The sequence below is a fragment of the Alexandromys fortis genome, unplaced genomic scaffold, assembly GCF_014885135.2.
Source record: "Alexandromys fortis isolate MF-2015 unplaced genomic scaffold, M_Fortis_MF-2015_v1.1 scaffold_355, whole genome shotgun sequence".
NCBI classification, from domain to species: Eukaryota; Metazoa; Chordata; class Mammalia; order Rodentia; family Cricetidae; genus Alexandromys; species Alexandromys fortis.
This window is the reverse complement of record NW_026068241.1, coordinates 155,800-179,105: the sequence shown is the minus strand read 5'-3', so window position 1 is coordinate 179,105 and position 23,306 is coordinate 155,800. Positions and strand designations below refer to the sequence as shown.

General features: G+C 37.1%; 1 protein-coding gene across 1 annotated transcript in view; it reads left to right on the top strand.

Moving 5' to 3' along the window:
* LOC126493971 (uncharacterized) overlaps positions 1 to 23,306 on the top strand; it is a 50,737-nt gene that overhangs the window by 13,214 nt on the left and 14,217 nt on the right. Inside the window, exons 4-5 of the mRNA XM_050131105.1 lie at positions 8,682 to 8,746; positions 10,194 to 10,294. Of these exons, the coding sequence (XP_049987062.1) occupies positions 8,682 to 8,746; positions 10,194 to 10,294 (166 nt within the window). The remainder of the gene's footprint in view (positions 1 to 8,681; positions 8,747 to 10,193; positions 10,295 to 23,306) is intronic.

The following is a 23,306-nucleotide window of genomic DNA, read 5'->3' as shown; positions in this document are numbered from 1 at the left end:
GGAAGATACAGAAATCTTAAATAAATAAATAAATAGATAGATAAATAAATAAATAAGAAAAAAAATTAATCAGGAACACCAAAAGACCATCTCACCTTTAGGCAAGTTCAGCAGTCCTCTTTCTGAGGGTTCTTTGTGTCCAGTTAATGCATCAGTCCAGGCAAGAGCAGTTTCTTGCCCAAATGGTTATCAAACTCCATAAGGAGCCTCTTCAATGCCCATCTTCCTCTTGAAGTAGATTGGTGCTGCCAGGAGCAGACGTGTCTCATTGTCATGAAAAGCCCTAAGTTATTAAAACATTTAAAATGCCATATTCTGTAGTCTTTGAAAGATATGAAGAATGCCTATCTGAAATATATCTGTGCACATCTAGAAAATCTAACTAACATGACTACAAGCTTGAATATTATCGATGATTATCCATTAACAACATATATTTCCTATTATACATTACATTTTTAAATGAACTACACAATCGCAATACCTTAATCAAGATCAGAAATACATATACATATAACAAAATTGACCTTAAATTTATGTCAACAAGGCAAAATTTATACCAATGTAAATTATTCATATCTATATCATATCCCCCTTTAAATGTAAAAGAACATTTATTTATAAACAATATTTGGGAATATGGATGTAGTTATTTCTCTCCATACTGCTTCGTGCTGAATGGGGGCACTGTTAATCCGGTCTTTCATGGTATACTCTGTGTGCCAGCTTCATCTCAGTCAGTAGTTGAGTGAAGTGATTTTCTGAAGGTGTTCACTGCTGCAACCTTTCAGGAGGGTGTGGTCTATTATGCCATATTGGGATAGAAGCAATCCACAGGGTCTCATCCTTTGTGAAAACAAAAGAAGACTCTCTCAAAGGAACATATCCTTAGACCCAAATTCTGAAATCATAATACCTTATGGTATCCATTCTGGTTCCACTTGGCAGCCCATATAATGAAATGTCTCCTGTACTTAGCTCCTTTACAGTGAAAAGTTTCAAAGAAAACACAATAATACAAAGAATCTAGACTCTTTGAATTTTCCATTTTTATGTGGCTTATTTTCCTTTATTTCTTTTAATCTATAACTATCTGTACTCTGTCTCTTTAAAGACTTTACATTTTTTTATGGTTTTTCGAGACAGGGTTTCTCTGTGGCTTTGGAGCCTGTCCTAGAACTAGCTCTGTAGACCAGGCTGGTCTCGAACTCACAGAGATCTGCCTGCCTCTGCCTCCGGAGTGCTGGGATTAAAGGTGTGCACCACCATTGCCCGGCAAGACTTTACATTTTTTAAAACATTAACTTTATTCTCTATATTTTTTTCTTCTCTCTCCCAAGCCTATGTACATTTATCCAACACTGTGACCCATTTACAGGTCTTTTATGTCTGAATTTGTTCTATTGTGAATCTGTAATTTTTTTACTATCCAGGAGAACTTCTTAAAATGCTAAGCACTTCTTACAAACTTAAGTTGTACCATGAGGAGGGCACTTCTTAAAATGCTAAGCACTTCTTACAAACTTAAGTTGCACCATGTAGAGGTAATAAGGTACCTTCTGTGTCCTGCCCTGTCTAAACCTTAACTACACTGTTATTATGGTAATTATAATAGTTCCTGCCTGAGACCAGCAAAGATCAGCATGGCAGAGCTGAGCCACTCCTGCCTCAGAGCCATTTGATGCCCCTGAGCCACCCACAGTTCCAGGCACACAGCAGTCCACATTGCTATCAAGCAAGCCGTAGCACTTTACTCCAAATGCTTCATTCAAAAGCTCTGTCTTCTGTAGGAGCCAGACAGATATTGCAATGGTGGCACAGCCCAGGAAGCAGAGTTTTAAAACCTCAGCTTTTTTTTTCCCTTTGCGGCTGCTCAGTCAGGAAATTCTCTCTGCGGCACATCCTAGTAAATAGCAAAAAGCTATGTTAAACTCTGTTTTTTTTTTTCTGTGTTTAAAATTAAGCTCTCACAGGTTTTACGTGGAGTTCATTACCGCATTGAAGCACCACTCTGTAGAAGGAGCGACGGCTGTGTTCCTGCCTGGCTAGCTTTATACCTGAAATAACAACACACAAATTGTATTCTTTTAAACACTGCCTGGTCCATTATATCTAGCCTCTTCTTGGCTAGCTCTCATATCTTGCTTAACCGATTTCTAATAATATGTGTAGTACCACGAGCTGGTGGCTTACCAGGAAGGATCTTAACCTGCATCCATCTCAGAGAGGAGAGCTATGGCATCTGCCTCACTGCCTTCTTCCTCCCAGCATTCAGTTCTGTTTACTGCGCCTACCTAATTTTCTGCCCTATCAAAGGGCCAAGGCAGTTTCTTTATTAACCAATTAAAGTAACAGATGACCCTCCTCCATTACTGGGTTATCTCACTCAGGATAGTGTTTTCTATTTCTATCCATTTGCATGCAAAATTCAAGATGTCATTCTTTTTACAACTTAGTAGTACTCCATTGCTTATATATTCCACACTTCCTTTATCCATTAATCCATTGAGGGGCATCTAGGTTGTTTCCAGGTTCTGGCAATTACATAATGCAGCTATGAACATAGTTGAACAAATGCTTTTGTAGTATGATTGGCAATCTCTTGAGTATATTCCCAAGAGTGGTATTCCTGGATCCTGAGGTATGTTGATTCCCAATTTCCTGAGAAACCACCACACTGATTTCCAAAGTAGTTGCACAAGTTTGCATTCCCGCCAGCAATGGAAGAGTGTTCCCCTTATTCCACATCCTCTCCAGCATAGGCTATTGATGTGGGAGTCTGCTGTTTTGCGTTGATTCCATTGTTAAATAAAGAGACTGCCTTGGCCCCTTAATAAAACAGAAAATTAGGTAGGTGCAGTAAACAGAACAGAATGCTGGGAGAAAGAAGCTGAGTCAGGGAGTCGCCATGGTTCTCTGACTCCAGACAGAGTAGGTTAAGATCTTTCCTGGTAAGCACACCTTGTGGTGTCACATAGATTATTAGAAATGGGTTAAGAGGCTGAAACTAATGGGCCAGGCAGTATTTAAAAGAATACATTTTCCGTGTAATTATTTCAGGTAAAGCTAGCTGTGTGGACAGCCAGGTCCCGGGAACGCAGCCCCGCCGCTCATATTATAACAGGCTATCATTGGTGTTTTTGATTTTAGCTATTCTGACGGGTGTAAGATGGTATCTCAAAGTTGTTTTGATTTGCATTTTCCTGATCACTAAAGAAGCTGAAAATGACCTTAAGTATCTTTTGGCCATTTGAACTTCTTCTGTTGAGAATTCTCTGTTCAGTTCAATACCCCATTTTTAATTGGGTTATTTAGAATTCTAATGTCTAGTTTCTTAAGTTCTTTATATATTTTGGAGATCAGACCTTTTTCTGATGTGGAGTTGGTGAAGATCTTCTCTCATTAAGTAGGATGTATTTTTGTCTTAACGACAGTGTCTGTTGCTTTACAGAAGGTTCTTAGTTTCATTGTTGCTCTCATTGTCTGTGCTACTGGGGTTATACATAGAAAGTAGTCTCCTGTGCCCATGTGTTGCCATCTACTTCCCACTTTCTCCTCTATCAGGTTCAGTGTAGTCTGATTTATATTGAGGTCTTTAATACATTTGGACTTGAGTTTTGTGCATGATTATAGATATGGATCTATTTTCATTCTTCTACAGGTTGAGATCTAGTTATGCCAGCACCATTTGTTGAAGATGTTTTCTTTCTTCCATTGTATAATTTTAGCTCCTTTGTCGACAATCAGGTGTTCACAGGTTTGTGGATTAATATCCAGGTCTTCGATTCAATTCCATTGTTCGACATGTCTGTTTTTATTCCAATATCAAGCTGTTTTCATTGCTGTAGCTCTGTAATACAGTTTGAAGTCAGGAATGTTAATGCCTCCGAAAGTTCCTTTATTGTATAGGATTGTTTTGGCTATCCTAGGTTTTATGTTTTTCCATATAAAGTAGATTATTGTTTTCTCAAGGTCTGTGAAGAATTTTGTTGGGGATTGCATTGAAATTATACATTGCCTTTGGTAGAATTGCCATTTTTACTATATCGATCCTACCCATCCAAGAACATGGGAGATCCTTCCATTTTCTGGTGTCCTCTTAAATTTCTTTCTTCAAATCCTTAAAGTTCTTGTCAAATAGATCTTTCACTTCCATGGTTACTGTTACCCCAAGATACTTTATGCTATTTGTGGCTATCATAAATTGTGAAGTTTCTCTGTTTTCCCTCTCTGCTTTTTATCCTTTGTGTATAGGAGGGCTACTGATTTTTTTGGATTGATCCGGCCATATCACTAAAGGTATCTATTGGCTTAGAAGTTTTTTGATAGAGTATTTGGGTTCACTGATATACACTATCATATCATCTGCAAATAACGAAAGATTGACTTCTTCGTTTCCAATTTCAATCCCATTGATCTCCTTATGTTGTCTTATTGCTATTGCTAGAACTTCAAGCAATATGATGAAGAGATATGGTGAAAGTGGACAGCTTTGTCTTGTTCCTGATTTTAGTGGGATGGCTTTGAGTTTCTCTCCATTTAATTTGATGTTAGATATTGGCTTGCTGTATATTGCTTTTATTATATTTAGATATGATCCTTATATCCCTAGTCTCTCCAAGACCTTTATCATAAAGGGGTGTTGTATTTTGTCAAATGCTTTTTCAGCATCTAATGAAATGATCATATGTTTTTCTTGCAGTTTATTAATATGATGAATTACTTTGATAGATTTTCGTATGTTAAACCAGCCCTGCATCTCTGGGATGAAGCCTACTTGATCATAATGGATGATTTTTTGATGTGATCTTGGATTCACTTTGCCAGTATTTTGTTGAGAATTTTTACATTGATGTTCATGAGTGAGATTGGTCTGTAATTCTCTTTCTTGGTTGAATCTTTGTGTGGTTTTGGTATCAGGGTAACTGTAGCTACATAAAAAGAGTTTGGCAATGACTCTACTGTTTCTATTATGTGAAACACCTTAAGGAGAATAAGTATCAGCTCTTCTTGGAAGTTCTGGTAGAGTTCTGCATTAAAACCATCTGGTCCTGGGATATTTTTTGTTGGGAGTTGTTTTTTTTTTTTTTATGACAGCTTCTATATCCTCACGGCTTATAGGTCTATTTAAATTGTTCACCTGATCTTGATTAAATTTTGGTATATGGTACTTATCTAAAAAAAAATGTCCATTTCATTTTACATTTTCCAACTTTGTGGCATACAAGCTTTTGTAGTAAGAGCTAATGATTCTCTGAATTACCTCAGTGTCTGTTGTTGTGTCCCCTTTTCATTTCTGATCTTGTTAATTTGCATGTTCTCTCTCTGCCTTTTGATTAGTTTGGATAGGGGTCTGTCAATCTTGTCAAATAACCAGATCTTTGTTTCATTGATTCTTTGGATTGTTTTCTGTGTTTCTATTTTGTTGATTTCAGCCCTCAGTTTGATTATTTCCAGTCTTCTAGTCCTCCTGGGTGGGTCTGCTTCTTTTTTTTTTTAGAGCTTTCAGCTCTGCTGTTAATTCTCCTATGTGAACTTTCTCCATTTTTTTTAATGTGGGCACTTAGAGCTATGAACTTTACTCTTAGCACTGCTTTCATAGTGTCCTATAGGTTTGGGTATGTAGTGTCTTCATTTTCATTGAATTCAAGGAAGACTTTAATTTGTTTCTTTATTTCTTCCCTGACCCAGGGGTGTTTCAGTAGTTGACTGTTCAGTTTCCATGAGTTTGTAGGCTTTTTGGGGGTAGAATTGTTCTTAAATTTTAACTTTATCCCATGGCGATCTGATAAGACACAGGTGGTTACTATATTTTTTTTTGTATCTGTGGATGTTTGCCTTTTTACCAAGTATGTGATCAATATTAGTGAGGATTCCATGAGATGCTGAGAAGAAAGTATATTCTTTTCTATTTGGATGGAATGTTCTATAGATGTCTGTTAAGTCCATTTGATTCATTACCTCCATTAGTTCTCTTATTTCTCTGTTAGGTTTCTGTCTGTTTGACCTGTCCATTGGTGAGAGAAGAGTGTTGAAGTCTCCTACTATTAGTGTGTGGGGTTTTATGTATGCTTTGAGTTCTAGTAATTTTTTTACATATGTGGGTGCTTTTATATTAGGGGCATATTAAGGATTGAGACTTCATCCTAATGAATTGTTCCTGTTATGAGTATAAAGTGTCCATCTCCATCTCTTCTGATTGATTTTAGTTTGAAGTCAGTTTTGTTAGAAATTAGTATAGCCACACCCGCTTGTTCCTTAGGTCCTTTTGATTTAAAAACATTTTCCCAACCCTTTACTCTGAGATAATGTCTGTCTTTGTGGTTGAGGTGTGTTTCTTGTAAACAGCAGAATGTTGGATCCTATTTTCATATCCATTCTGTTAACCTGCACCTTTTTATAGGTGAATTGAGTCCATTGATATTAAGTGATATTAATGACTAGTGGTTGTTAACTCTGGTTATTTTTTTTTTTTTTTTGGTGGTAGAGGTTGTGTCTTTCCCTTCTTTGAGTTTTGCTGGTGGAGTTTTGTTAGATGTCTGTGTTATTATTATGGGTGTTGTTGACTTCCTTTAGTTGTGGTTTTCCTTCTAGTACTTTCTGTAAGGCTGGGTTTGTGGCTACATATTGTTTAATTTTCTTTTTATCCTGGAATATTTTGTTTTCTCCATCTATGGTGAAGGAAAGCTTGGCTGGGTATAGTAGTCTGGGCTTGCATCCATGGTCTCTTAGTTTTTGCAGTACATCTATCCAGGACCTTCTGGCTTTCATGGTTTCCATAGAGAAGTCAGGTGTAATTTGATAGGTTTACCTTTATATGTTACTTGACCTTTTTCCTTAGCAGCTCCTAATATTCGTTCTTTATTCTGTATGTTTTGTGTTTTGATTATTATATGGCTATGGCGAGGGGATAATTTTTTTGATCCAGTCTATTTGATGCCCTTTATGCTTCTTGTACCTTCACAGGAATATCCTTCTTTAGGTTTGGAAAGTTTTCTTCTATAATTTTGTTGAATATATTTTCTGGGCCTTTGAGCTTTAATTCTTCTCCTTCTTTAACCGCTATTATTCTTAGATTTGGACTTTTCATGGTGTCCCAGATTTCCTGGATGTTTTGTGTTAAGAATTTGTTGGATTTGCTGTTTTCTTTGATCAGTGAATTTATTTCCTCTATAGTATCTTTAGCATCTGAGATTCTTTCCTCTATCTCTTATATTCTGTTGGTTATACTTGTCTCTGTAGTTCTGTTTGTTTACCCAGATTTTCCATGTCCTGCCATCTCTCAGTTTGTGTTTTCTTCATTGCCTCCATTTCAGTTTTCAATTCTTGAACTGTTTCCATTACCTGTTTGATTGCTTTTTCTTGATTTTCTTGGGTATCTTTGAGGGATTTATTCATTTCTTCTAACTTTTTGTTAGTCTTCTCATCCATTTCTTTAAAGGAGTCTTTCGTGTCTTGTTTAATGGTCTCTATCACTTTCATAATGTTATGTTTAAAGTTGATTTCTTTTTCTTCTTCTGGATTATGGTTTTCAAGTCTTCCTGTTGCAAGATCGCTGGATTCTGGTGTTATCATGTTGTTTTTCAGGTTATTGGAGGAATTTTTGCATTGGTGCCTGCCTATCTCTTCCTTCAAATGCGATCAGGAAAATCTCGACTGCTTGGTGCAATCTTTGCTGTGGCTAACTGTGTACTTAGGTCCCCTCAGCACTAGAGTTGTCTCTCAGATCCTCTCCTCCCTGAAGTAGGCTGTGGTGGTGGATCTAATGACCCCGCAGATGGAAAGGAGTGCTTAGGGAGGGGGAGCTGAGATGGCATAACTAGAGAAAGCCAGTAGCCAGGGAAAAGCCCCGCTGAAGGGCCAGAAGGTTTAGGGGATTGGAGGGCTCCTGTACTCAGTTCCCGGGGCATCCGGCTGGCCAGGCTGGCACACACTTACCCCTCTGGATGGATCTCCTGGTACTGAATCAGGGCCACTTGCTGGCCAAGGCCAAATTGGTTACTTCTTTATCTGTTGGTGCTCACATACAATTTCCTGAATTTCACTGAAATCAATTAGAAAAAGTTAAAATGATATTTAAATTAGTAGAAAGAGTAATATTGTTATTTTAGACATCCAGAGACAAAACTTTTGCTTTGTAAACATTGCTCAGATACTGTCTAACAAGTCATTACATACTTTTAGGTTACTAGTATTTATCATGACTTTAATACTATGAGTCATGTATATTAGGAATAAGAAATTGTGACTTAGTTACATATTTTCATACAGCATCATGCCACTTCTAATTCATCTAGAGAATTTGGCCATAAATATTATTATTCGCATGAGCAATTTATTTTCTTATTGATGATATAATTTAGAAGGTTTGAAACCTTCAGTGATACAGTTTTCTTTTATGTCATAATGAGAAATGCTTCTTCTGCGATTTTTATGCTTGCCTCAAATTATGATCTTTGTTTTAATTCTAGTTGGGACTAAATTAAAAAAAAAAACTTCTTCCTAATGGGTAATATTTATAGACACCATTGACTTTTGATGTGAAAGCTTTATCCTTTTGAATTTTAATATGTTTCAATGAAAATAACAGCAATTCTTACCTTTTGTAAATATCATATCATATATAATATTGACTATTCCATTAGCTGATGCCTTCTCCCCTCTCCCCTTATTTTTTTCAGTTGGGTTTGTCAGATGTTAGAGTTAGCCTTCGGTTCTTCATTTGGAGATGCTGCTGCTAATGCAGGTAATGATTTCAAAGTTCCAAATACTTACTCCATTAATATACATGAATAAGCCAGGTGGTGGTAGCACACACCTTTAGTCCCAGAACTTGGGAGGAAGAGGCAGGTGGATCTCTGTGAGTGCAAGACCAGCCTGGTCTGAGTTCCAGGACGGTCAAAGATACACAGAGAAACCCTTTCTTGAACCCTTACATACACACCACCAAAAAAGCAGAAATGTGTTTAAATATAAATTTATCATTATCACAGCTTTTCATACATGATATTGCCTGAAAATTAACAGAAGTTTTACCATAATGTATTCATCAAATACAAGACAATTACTATTCAAATATTTATTAAAGAAACATTTAATAGTATCAAAATATTTTTATTATAAAACTTGGCTGAAAGTAACATATAAAACCATATTATATCATCCATTAGAGAGAATTTTATAGACACAACTTTCTTTTTCAACGTTATTACTTTCTTTGCTGAATGGCACATAATTGAAAATGCCTGACATGTTCACTAATGATTTCATAATTATGAATATAGTAGATAATCATGTCTATTCTCTCATGTAATACTGAATATAATTGTATTCTTTCTATATAAATAACTTGAGAATGGGAAGCAGTACCTAGAGATTCTTGGTTCCCTCCAAAATGAATAAATATAATATGATCACTTACAGCCATAGTGAAATAATTAATAATTTTCTGGAAACCAAGGAAACAAAAATCACTTTGAAAAATATTGTCACATGTACTGTTCCAATAATTTTTTTAAAATACCTCAGGAAATATGATCTGAAAGTAAGGAAAAAGAATAAAAATCGCAAAGGCTAAAGGGGGAAAATACATATTTTTACTTCTTTGTATATTTCTCAAAATGCAATTAGAAGTGATTTACTAAATTGTAATGTTTGCTGATAATTAATTACATTAAAATTTTGTTGAAGAATTTGAGCATTACATGCTTCAAGCAGAGTCCATTAATAGGAGTAAATAAAAAATAAAATTGCTTAAAGAGCTATTCAAAGTAGTTAATTTTGGGGGGACTATTCTGCCAATACACAGAAGCACACACTTTCTCAATAATGAAGAGTGGAACAGGACAAGATCTTCATACTATGCTCACTACTCGTTACTATTTGCATACTTGAGCTCAGTTTTTTAAAATAGCCCCAGAAAACAATATCGGCATATAGTACAAATCCTAGATGCAGCAAAATCAATAGCTATATAACCAAAATATCAAAATGAGTTAAAGACAGTGGTCTGAGGTCTACACTAAATAGGCTATTTATAGAAGACAAGAAAATAAAAAAATGTTTATTTTAAGATGTGTTATATTACTTCTATTCAAACTCTAATGTGTAGGTAATGATATCACAAAATTTGCCAATCACCAGGTTTGGTGTTAATAGAGTCTTCAGATTCATAACCCTATATTTTCTTACAGAATACAGACGTGTGAGTGCTATGATTTATGAAAAGTGTCTTATGTCCTCGAAGAGAAACTTCCCTGTGATCTGGTGTAACTACTGCCAAGAAGAAACTACAGTAAGTAATATTGCCGTTTCAATATTGATTAATGGCAGTTAAATTTGGAAAACTCAGACTTTCTATTACTTAAAAGTATAATCAACAGTGTAAAAAAGTATATTCATGTCATAATTCAAAGATTCTATATAAAATTCTTAATATGGAATATTAATTCCTCTAAATAATAGAAAAATCCATAGAGGAACAATAACAAAATTAGGATAGTTTCCCCTTTCACTTTGATGTCCTAGTTAATGTAATTAACAGTGGTTTGATGGGTGGACATTGAAATACTGGTTTTTATTTTGACTGTTGAAAGGGTGGTGTCAAACAAGTTGAGCATAATAAATATACTTTCACATAATAAAATTCTTATTAAAATGTTATTTTAATTAGTTTACAAAAGAATTTCAATAGTCTATAGCTTCAGGTAGCTTTCTTTTTATTTCCTTGATGACTTTGTTTTTCATTTAGGGTGTGGTGTGTGTGTGTGTGTGTGTGTGTGTGTGTGTGTGTGTACCCCACAGTGCTTGTGTAAACTTCAGAGAACATTTCTACCCTGTGAGTCCCAGAACTGAAATTAAGACAGCAGGGTTGGCAGGATGCACCATTATCCACTGAACTATCTCTGGAACCCTTTCTTCACATTTTTAGATGCTATATAACACATACTTTAGAAAAAAAAAACTATAGTAAACTAGATATAGTAGCTCATGTCTATAATCCCAGCATTTGGAAGTTGGAGGCAGGAGGATTGCCACAAGTCCAGCCTATGCTATATGGTGAGTTCTAGGTTAGTGAAGATAGCATTGAAACAAGAGGGAGAGAGAAGGAGAAGGGAAAGGGAGGGAGGGAACAAGACAGAAGGATAGGAGGAAAGGGACAAGGAAAGAAAGAAAGAGATTGAAAAAAGAAGAAAAGAGAAGAAAAAGGGAAGGAAAGTGTGGAGGTTTCAATAGGCATGCCCCCCCACACAAAGACTCATGTTTGGATACTTAGCCCATAGAGAATGGCACTAGTAGGAGGTGTAGACTTGTTGGAGTAGGTGTGATTTTGTTGGAGAAAGCGTGTCACTGTGGAGGCGAGCTTTGAGGTTTCATGTATGCATAAATCATTCCCAGAAGTCTATACGTCTGGTGTCTGAAGATCAAGATGTAGAACTCTCAGTTCCTTCTTCAGCACCATGTCTGCTCACACACTGCCCTGTCCCACAAAGATGATACTGAACTAAAGCTCTGAAATTGTAAACCAGCCACAGTTAAATGTTTTTCTTACAAAAGTTGCCATGGTCATGGTGTCTCTTCACAACAATAGAAACAGAAAGAGAAAAAGAAATGAAGGAGAGATAAAGGAAAGAAGGAAAATGGGAGGAAATAAAACAGAAAGAAAAAAGAAAGGAGTGATTGAGTTATAAAAATATGGCCCATGCAAAGCAGCATCATACTGCTAGCATCCCAAATGGGCTCAACTCCACAGGAACAACAAATGTATGACACCTTCCAGAAAACGGGTAGAAGGATCTGAAATTGAAATATTTCTAACACCCATAATCTTCCTTCCCTGTCATTACCCTGAGAATGAGACTGGCCATGATACTATGTGGAAGTGGCTAGAGCTCTACAGCGGCTAAACCCAGTCCACCATGAAGAGTAAGGGACCCTACAATTGAGAAATCTGCAATGTTTTTTCCCTCCAGCTATAATATGGCCTTACCTAGCAAAGAATACATGAAATTTTGGGAAAGCCATGGCAAAATGTGGAAAATGGCACAGCACAAAGATATGAACAATACACCCCAAGCTACACCAGACTGAGGAGGTAGCAGCAGAAGTATTGGAAAAGAATCTGAACTCGAGCATTCTCAATACCCCTACCTAAATTGCCTTTCATACCTCTAACCCATATAGTTTTTGAAGTATGATTAATAAAATCTCCGAGAGAGAAATTGGGGTTGAACTTGAAGGTCAGAAAAGCAAAACAGCCAGTCACTGAGTCTTACCTTGCCCTCAGTCCTCCAGGAATCTCAGAATGAAACTGTGAACTGTCTCCTCCCATCTTATATTTCTCTCTAGGGCTGGGATCAAAGGTGTGCACCACTGGGATTAAAGGCATTCACTGCCCGGTTACTACGGCAAATTAGTGTGGCTACTAAGATTAAAGGTGTGTGTTACCACTGCTTTGTCTGTAAGGCTGACCAGTGGGGCTGTTTTACTCTCTGATCTTCAGGCAAGATTTATTTATTAAAATACAAATGAAATTGCCACTACCATTTCTTTATTCTTATTCTACTCCTTATTCCCTTCTTCATTCTTTCCTCATTTCATAAGTTAAATAGTGATACTCTTAATCCTTAAAGGAAAATAAAACAAAAGCAATATATACTACATTTTTCCTAACTATTTCTAAAATTCAAAGGGGCATAGGTTAAGTGAACAATCTCTTCTCCTGTGGCTAATACTGGGGCTGTTGTCACATCAGTATATTTGTTACTGTGGTTGGCTTTCTTACTGAACAAAAACCCAAGTGAACATTTGCTGTTTTGTCAACACAATTTAACAATGTTAAAGTTAAAATACTTAATAGAAGAAAATATAAGAAACATTAGTGATCTCGTGTGTATTCAAAAATAATGTTTTTGTTTATCTGGTAGAAATTTATTAAAGTAGGATAATCATCAAAAAAAAAAAAACAAGTGAAGAACAACCCACATAAAAGAAAAAGACTAAAACAGTGGGCAAATGAGGAAAACTACAGAGCAGAGGGACGATACGGACCAGCAGATATGCGAAATGCAACAAAGAAAAGAAGAAAAGCATATGACAGCATTCCACTATGATACCCACACATGTCAGTAGCTTTTGACATGAGAAAACAAGAATGGTGTGATAGATAACTGAATGCTAGGATCAATATTTCAATCATATTTTTTTTACAAAAGGACCAATAAGTGTCTTGGTTGTTTTTTCCTGTTGCTGTGATTAAAAAAAAAAAATACCCAGGCAAAAGCAATATAAAGGAGAAAATGTTTATTCTGGCTCACGGTTGGAAGGTAAAACTCACCAAATTTGGGAAATTGAAGAAGCAGGAGCTGGAGGCATCTGGACAAATTGCATTCATAGTCAAGAAGAGAGTAATAAATGTTTATGCCATCTCACTCTCTCCTTTTATACTGTCCAGGCTCCTTACCCAGGAATTTGTGCCACTCACAGTGACTGGGCCTTCCCACGTCAATTAACCTAATAAAGATCATCTCACGCACAGGTCAGTCCAGAGATCTGCCTGATAGCTGATTATAAATTTCATCAAGTTGAAAACTGATATTAGATATCACACACAATTCTATCTCCAGGCAGTCTGACACCCAAACCTACCACTTTAGAAACCCTGAGCTGCACACATCTAGTTTTCTGTGACACAAAATGCCTGCCTTGTGTGAACTACAGTGGTGGTTTTTCATTGTTCTGTCTCTAGTGCTATGTTCCTAACTTACACAATAGCATCATGTCTTAACAGCTCTTAGCCTTATCTATTTGGATGAACAGTGTTTTCACATACTTCTAACTCTAACTATATAGGCTGCATACATATTGTTCACTTATTCTCTTCCTTCTAAAAAAAACTTTACAAATTTATAATCTTCTACAGTATGTAGCAAAAATATTACAAACCATTAATGCTTTTTCTGATTTGGGTTCCAAAGTTATTTAATCCTAATCTCTAGTGAGCAGTTCACCAGTGACCAGTCCACCAGGAGCCTCCAGCTTTCTGCTTTGCACCCCACTGTCTTAACCTGGGACAGAGACTTGGAGACTTGATGTGGAAAGACCTCCAGCATCTGTGTTTAATACTCATTATCATATACCAGATGACTTCCTGCCTGGGGCCCTCAGGAAGATGAGAACAAGTCAGAGGCAAGAGAACTTGGGAATAACTGAGACAAACCACCCTTGCAATCGAAAGCCTTCGTGCTTCATAAGCCCATTGGTCACAACTATGAGCAAATACTCAAGTACATTGTAAACTCAGTTCTGGACTTGACAACCAGATGGAATAAGTAAATTGCAATGAGCAGAAGCATGAAACAAACAAACAGTCAGAACAGAAATTATCTTAAACTAAACCTCAAATGGCATTTAATGGCTGCCCTGGGAAGGGTGCTGTTTTCCTCAGTGGTATAGCCTCTGGTAAGGTGGTCTTGCTTCAGGAAATAATCCCCCACTCTTATGTGGCAAGACACTCTAAAATGAGTGAGTCACGCAAAGAAGGCACAAGAGTAGGGACTTGGGAGAGGAAAGGCTTCAGAGGAAGAAGGAAGGGGACAAGAGACAGGAGTATTGGGTGAAAATGATAGACAGTCATTAGGAAAATGTATGAAACTGCCAGATTATAATTTTTTGAGGCAGGGTTTCTCTGCCTAGTTCTGACTGTCCTGGACTCGAACTCAGAGATCTGCTTGCCTCTGCCCTGAGTGCTGGGACTAAAGATATCTGCCATCATGCCCATCTCAATTTTTGAATGAATCTTATGAAAAAAAGCAATGATAAAAACACAATTAATTGAGTAGAGTAAAATCAACTTAGGATAAAATAGTTACTATGAGGAGACAAAATAATAACAACATCTGGGTGGTTGTGGCACCGCCTTTAATCCCGGCACTCTGGGAAGCAGAGGCAGGTGGATCTCTGTGAGTTTGAGGCCAGCCTGGTCTACAAGAGCTAGTTCCAGGACAGGTGCCAAAGCTATAGAGAAACCCTCTCTCGAATAAACAAAGAACAATAACAACAACAACAAGCACTATTGTAGTAATTAATGTATCTTTAGCACTTTATACACTAAGAACAATGAAGTCAGCAATCTACACACAGATTCATCCTAGATGAGATCAGTTTTCTGGTATAACAGGAAAGAATATGAAACTAAATAGGGTTTTTTTTAATAGAATAGAATGACAGAACACAAAATGTATATAAAATACATAGAAATATGTTTCATTAGCAATAAAACTATAAATAAATAAAACACTGATGGTACAATATATAGAAAACAGATGAGGTCTAGCCATGTCTAGTACATTGCAACCAGTAACTGTATGGTTTTTGTAGTTTCTTTCATCAAATAAAAAATGGCTTATTTTTGTTCCAAAAAAAAAAAAAGAATATAATCTTCCTTCACTGTACTGCAGAGATTTCTAGGTGGTTAAGAACACTTGTTACTCTTGCAGAGGAGCCATTTCAGTTCCCAGCAACTTAGTGGTTCACAACCATTTGTAAATCCATTTCCAGGGATTTTGATACTCCCTTCTGGCCTCCATGGGCATGCAAATGTACACATGCATGCACATAAAATAAAAGGAATCTAGAATAAGTTTTAAATCATAACCTTATACCCCTTATCTCCATGTTCTTCTTGGGTTCACCCCGTATCCGTCTCACAATACAGAATACAATCCAGTTTGGCTTAAAAGTCAAAAATTGACATCTCATCTCATCTAAAATACAAAGCAATCATAACTATAAGCTTCTATGAAATAAAAATAAATATTACAATCTTCCAATATACAATTACACAAAGTAAACAAACAACAAGAAAACCCATTGTGACAAACATCAAATCCCATCGTGCCACAGCAAGCATCTGGAGTTTATGATGAAATTGGCTGTATTAAAAAGAGTTTAAGTAATCCCACCCATCTAGATCTGCTACCTGCACAAAAGAAGCCTCTCTTTTAGGCTGGTTTAATTCCATCCCCCAGATTTCCTCAGCAGACATCCATCTCATGGTCCTTAAACTACAGTATTCTGGGGTGTCTATTGCAACTTAGGATCCACCTTCATAGCATCATACAATGGCTTCTCAGAGAATGCTTGAGGAATTTCAACACGGTCACACATTGCCTAGCATTGTTTGTGCTCTGAAATTGTGGAGCGGGATTCCAAGTTCCCTTCAATCTTTTGTCTCCCAGTTCCTGCAAAAATCAAAACTATGTAGATGTTGTTGCAAAGTTCTGCTGCCCATGTGACATGTAAGCTAGCCCCCTTGGCTCACAGGTTCTATGTGATGATCCTGGGAAACCATTCCTTATGCAGTTGCCCTTAAAGAGCAAGGAACCTCTTCAGTTTAAATGAATTTATATATTCATAATATTGAATCTCTGATGGTTGGGATTTTGTCTTCAGGACCTTTCCTGTCATCTCAGTTTATCATAGAAGGTTTCTATTTGATGGTGCTTATCTCTTTAGCAGTAAAAGTTGCTTTCTTGCACCAGCCAGAAGGTCTCATGGCTTAAAATTTCTTCTGCCAAACAAATCTATTCATTATATTAAAACTGATCTTCACTGAACTTCTTAGGATGAGAGTAGACAGTAACCAGATACTTGCTCAAATTATCACGTGAATGAATCTTATGCTAATTATGGTAGAATCTTTATTCTCTACTAAACCCTTGTGAGCAGGATCTCCAATAGTCATACTTCTCTCTGCATTCTTATCTCCCTTTACAATGATTCATTAAGCTTTTTTAATATCATTCCAAGGGCTTTTCAAACCCAAAGTTTTGTTCCCTTCCACATTGTTCTAACAAACTAGTTAAAAAGGGTTACAGACCACAGATATGTTAGCAATGGCCACATTCCTGGTGCCTATAGTCTGTCTTGGTGTTGGTGTGATAAAAGTACCCTGACAAAGGCATCTTATTAGAAGAAAGGTTTGTTTGGGCTCACAGTTAAAGGTCACTGCCCACTGTGCAGGGGAAGTCATATCAGCAGGAACTTGACATAACTGGTCAAGGAATAGAAAGTGATGAATACATATGCTCAGATCACATCATCACTTTTATACAGTCCAAAATCCTGTCCTAGGAAATGGGGCCATGTGGCGGCTTGGGTTAATGAAGACAAATTGTAATAAATGTTTGCACAACTTTAACAGAAAAACCAGACTCACGAAACCAAGGTTCCCGTGGAGCACAGGAAACAGGAAGGGAAGCGCAGGCTCCTGCGTGCACAATTTATCAATAAACATTCGCCAGAGGCGAGTCCGCCCCCTTAGGGGTGGGCCTAACCCTACATCTCCCCCTTTTGTCTAAATAAGACAGAACTAAACCAACTACAACTATAAACAATAATAACAAATAATAAATATAACAAACACTATAGAGAATGAAAACTTTGCTTATCTTAAGGAGTCTAAATAATGAAGAGAGTACTACAATTATATAATCTTCAACTCCATCAAAGATCTGAGAAGGGAATAAATAGTACTTAACAACTGAGAGATATCCAAAATGTGCAACAAATGACAGAGACAACTGACTACCTGGGCAATCACCCAAATTCTCATTCGCATTGTTGAGTCAACCAACTTTGGCTAAGGCCTAACATAACTGACATACCATTATCAAATGCTAGGAACTTTCTTAGAATTATCCTACCCTGTCTTGGCAAGATAAGACAATCCTGTTTCATATCTTTGTCAGTAGTTGAGGTATGGGCTTTTCTTAACCCAAAGGCCAGTTCTGCCAAGAAGACAAGCTCCCAGTGGAGTGTCTTTGGTGCTCAACGTTCTCTCGGGAATAGAGCGGTGTTGCCAGGAGCAATTGTGTCTCACTATCACGAAACTCTGAGTTATATTAAAGGCCATATTCTACAGCTCTCCAAAGAGGTTGAAGATTATCTATCTATACTGAGTATAATCTCTATATATCTAAAGAACCTGATTAGTCTAATTACAAATGACAAACTTAGATGACTATTAATCTATATAATTCTCAATATCTATCTAACTTAAAGACTAAAACAATAAACAACTGTGCAATATATGAAGACAATGATCTTCATCTGTAAACAATGTCATTACATATCAAATGTAAACAATGTTATTACATAAATAGTATCAGAGGTAGACATGTACATTGTGATATGGTAGATGTATCAATACAATATAGACAAAGTTATAAGCATACTCTTATACAAAAATAGAGGTAGGAACACTCACATTCAATATTCAGTATATCAATATACAGGAAACAGTACCAATACAATTTTCTAAAAACAGTAACTCACAAATACCAATCATCCCATCAAACCAGTTAATCCCCCTCTTTTTTTTTTAGAATATACCTCTAATTGCATAAAACATCTCCCCATCCCCTCAACCCCAAACCAACCACTAAAAGATGTCCCTAACCCTGAGCACAAACTCTGTTGGGAGAGGGGACGTCATCCTCTAAGATTGCTTCTAGCTGACATGGGGGCGACATTCTCCTTAGGGGCTCCTGAGAAAGCAAATGAGGATAAAAATTCCCAAATTAACCTTTGACCTAAGAAAATTATAACTAGTCCCTGAGTGCTTTGAGAAGGTCCGGCAAGAGTGTTGTCAAAAATGTGCACCATTCGAAATTGTCTCATGCAGTTGGTACCAAAAAACAGGTCTAATATTAGCACGTAAAAAAGAAAAAAAATATTCATGACGTCATAAAAACCAGGTTGAGTTGATGTTGTGGGGCCCCATCTTCATCCTGGAAACTTCAAAAATTACTGTAGGAAAATTTGTTGCTTGTTATGGGAAATTTAGACATTAACAACAAGAACATATACTGACATATAAAGAAAGACACAGATATGAGGAAAAGCAAAGAAAGTTTATCAAGTATATAATTATCCTTATTCTGTCCCATTTCATGGCTCCTGATCTGAGACAGAAACTCTGAGAGATCTCTTATCAACAGGCTTGGAATTGAAGAGGGACTGAGCCATAGTCCAACTCCAAAACCAGCTCTACATATTTATAAAGAAGCGTTGAAAGAGAAAAAAGAAAAAAGTATATATATAAATAATCAATACTTACTCAATAAATAGAATGTTAATGTTGATTCTTAGTGGGTCGTAACTATTTTCCATCCATCAGTTATTAAATATTCAGGGTCCCTTAAATTCTTTGAAGATCAGTATTTTCCTGTGGAGATAAAAAAAAAAAAAACCCTGCCCCCAACCTACCTGAATTCCTTACCATCAGTATGCTCGCCATCCTTGTGAATGAATTGTTATTTATCTTTTCCAAATGGCTTTTCTTCTTCATACCGAACCTTTATTAATTTTGACGGTATCCACAATTGTTCCTCACCTGTGGAGATAAGAGCAAAACCCCTTCCCCAACGCAGCACATCTCCTGGCTTCCATTGTGAGGTCAGCACATCCTTGAAATAAACTGGTTGATTTAGTTCAGTAGACTTTTCCATTATCCAATGTCTTTCTGCAGCCGTTGTCCCCTTCTCATTAGCGTTAAGAAAATTCAAGGTTAACAAAGCATTATGTAACCTATTTCTGGGGGTGTTTTCCACCCCTTTCTGTTTATTCAACATATCCTTTATAGTTCGATTTGATCTTTCTATGACTGCTTGACCTGTAGGATTGTATGGTATACCTGTAACATGCTTGATATTGTAATAGTCAAAAAACCGTTTCATTTTCCTAGAGGCATAAGCAGGACCATTATCTGTCTTTATTTGTGTAGGTATACCCATGATAGCCATGACTTCTAATAAATGAGTGATTACTGAATCAGCTTTTTCTGAACTTAAAGCAGTTGCCCACTGAAAGCCTGAATAAGTGTCAATGGTGTGGTGAACATACTTCAATTTGCCAAATTCTGCAAAGTGAAACACATCCATCTGCCAGATTTCATTCCTTTGGGTGCCCTTTGGATTAGCCCCTGCAGGCAGTGGCGTTTGGTTATAGAAAGAGCAAGTAGGGCATTTCTTTACAATCTCCTTAGCTTGTTGCCATGTGATAGAAAACTCTTTCTTCAAACCTTTGCTATTAACATGATGTTTTTTATGAAATTCAGAGGCTTGTAGCACACTACCAATCAATAATTGATCAATTTCTGCATTACCTTGTGCTAGAGGACCTGGCAGACCCGTATGGGATCGGATGTGTGTTATGTACATAGGGCAAAGCCTGTTCCTGATCAAATCTTGAACCTGGATAAACAATGAGGTTAGTTCTGTATCATCAGGTATAAATTCAGCAGTTTCAATATGTAAAATAACTCTTTCTGCGTATTGTGAATCAGTAACTATATTAATAGGTTCTCTAAAATCCCTTAGCACCATAAGAATGGCATATAATTCTGCCTTCTGGACAGAATCATAAGGACTTTGTTCCACCTTACCCAAGTCTTCCGATTTGTAACCTGCCTTCCCTGTTTTATTGGCATCAGTATAGAATGTACGGGCTCCAGTTATTGGAGCATCACGGACGATTCGAGGAAGGATCCAAGAAGTTCTCTTTATGAAGTTAAGCCTCTTGCTTTTTGGATAGTTGTTATTAATGTCTCCCAAAAAATTAGCACAAGCTCTTTGCCATGTTTCATTATCTTCCCATAATTTCTTTAGTTCATCAGCAGTGAAAGGCACTATAATTTCTGCTGGGTCTATGCCTGCTAGTTGACGAAGTCTCAGCTTGCCTTTTATAATTAACTCAGAGACTTTTTCCACATAAGTTTTCAGTTTTTTACTTGGTTTATGTGGTAAAAAGATCCATTCCAAGATAATATCATCTCTCTGCATTAAAATTCCTGTAGGAGAAATTTTGGATGGTAATATGACGAGAATACAATCGAGCTCTGGATTCACCCTGTCCACATGTGCCTGTTGTAATTTTTCCTCAATTATTGTCAGTTCCTTTTCTGCTTCAGCTGTTAATTCTCTGGGACTGTTTAAGTCTTTATCACCTTCCAAGGTTTTGTTCAAATGAATTATTAGATCAGGTGTTATCCCAACAGCTGGTCGTAGACTGGAAATGTCTCCTAACAGTCTTTGAAAGTCATTAAGAGTCTGTAGGCGATCTCTCCTAATTTGTGCCTTTTGTGTCTTAATTTTTTGCAAACCTATTTTATAACCTAAATAATTAACAGAATCTCCCTTCTGTATCTTCTCAGGAGCAATTTGCAATCCCCATTTAGGTAAAAGTATCTTTATTTCTTCAAACAGTCTGTTCAAGGTATCCATGTTTGAATCGGATAACAAGATGTCGTCCATGTAGTGGTATATTATAGATTTGGGAAATTTCTTGCGTATTATTTGCAATGGTTGGTTCACAAAATATTGGCACAAGGAGGGGCTATTTAACATACCCTGGGGGAGGACGGCCCAGTGGTACCTCTTGGAAGGTTGAGAATTGTTGTAAGTAGGCACCGTGAAGGCAAATTTTTCTCTATCTTCTTTTTGTAAAGGTATGGTGAAAAAACAATCCTTTAAATCAATAACTATAAGAGGCCATCCTTTTGGTAATAAAGAGGGCAAAGGGATTCCAGATTGCAGAGGACCCATAGGTTGAATAACCTTGTTGATAGCTCTGAGATCTGTCACCATTCTCCATTTACCTGATTTTTTCTTAACCACAAATACAGGAGAATTCCAAGGGCTGGTAGATTCTTCTATATGTCCAGCATCTAATTGCTCTTGTACCAGCTGTTCTAAAGCCTGTAACTTTTCCTCAGCTAGAGGCCATTGCTTTGTCCATATTGGTTTCTCAGTCAACCATTTTAGAGGCAAGGCTGTTGGTATCTCTGAAGGGGCTTCAATTACTTGTTCTTGTATGGCCCGAATGGCCGGTTTTCTCCGTTTGTAATATCTTTTAATATTATTCTCAGAAATATAGGCTCTAGAAGTAGCAGGAATGTTAATTTGGGTATTCCATTGTTGTAATAGGTCACGACCCCATAAATTCACTGCAATATTGGCTACATATGGCCTTAATTTTCCTATTTGTCCCTCAAGCCCTATACATTCAACCCATCTCATGCCCTGTCTTACTTGAGATAGGTTTCCAATTCCCAGGAGCTGAACATTTACATTCTGAAGAGGCCAATACTGATGCCAAGATTCTGGGGTAATGATACTTACATCCGCACCTGTGTCCAGCAGGCCAGTAATAAAAATGTCATTTACACACACTCTTAGCTTAGGTCTTTGATCATTTATAGAAGTTTGCCAATACACACGTAACTCATCTTTCTGATTGTTATTGTTTGTAACAGTAGGCATGAGGTTTCCTAATTGTCCTGACGAGGCCCGTTCTCTGCAGAAACTGGAAATGACTGAACCATGTTTGCTATGGGGGCCTGTGAGGCCCCCCCTCACGTTTCTCATCTGTATCATGTTGCCTTGTCTATCGCTTGTAGATCTGCATTCATTTGTCCAATGTCTACCTTTTCCACATTTTCTACATAAACCTGAAGGCTGATTCCTCCTATTTCTGTTATTTCTAGAAGATGCATTATTATTATTTCTGAAAATCCATTGTTTTCAATTCCTTTTCATATGACCCATTTTGCCACAATTAAAACATTTGGTATTCTGGTGTCTCCTTTTACCATTGGAAATTGCTTCTTCTTCCCATGCTTCAGTGCCATAGTCAAATGTATCAACATCCAGTGCATGCAAGACCCATTCTTCCAAGGGTGCTGATCTTAACCTTAAAGGCCCCAAAATCTTTTTGCATTTCACATTTGCATTTTCATAAGCCAAAGACTCAATCATTATATGTCTTGCATCTGGGTCAGATATCCCTATTTGCACAGCCTTAGTAAGTCTTTGTAAAAAAAAATCACTAAAGGGTTTCCTCTGACCTTGTTTAATTGTGACAAATGATTCCATTCTCTGTCTTGGGTCTTGTACCCTGTCCCAAGCCCTTAAGGCTGCTGTAGTGCATATGGAGAGTGTGTTTTCATCCAAATTAGCTTGTTCCTGAGGGTCTGAAAATAATCCTTCACCTAGAATTTTATCTAGGGAGATGTCACTCCCTTTGCCTTTTCTTGCTGTTCTAAAAGTCTAGCCTCTTGCCTGAATAAGCATTTCCATTTTAATTGTTGCCCACTCTCAACGACTACAGAGGTCAACTGAAACCAGTCATAGGGAGTAGCTCTGCTTGTTGTGACCCAAGATTTTAGCATCTCTTTAACAAAAGAGGCATGCATCCCAAAAGTCATGACAGCCTGTTTAATTTCTTTGAGATCATTCATACGGACA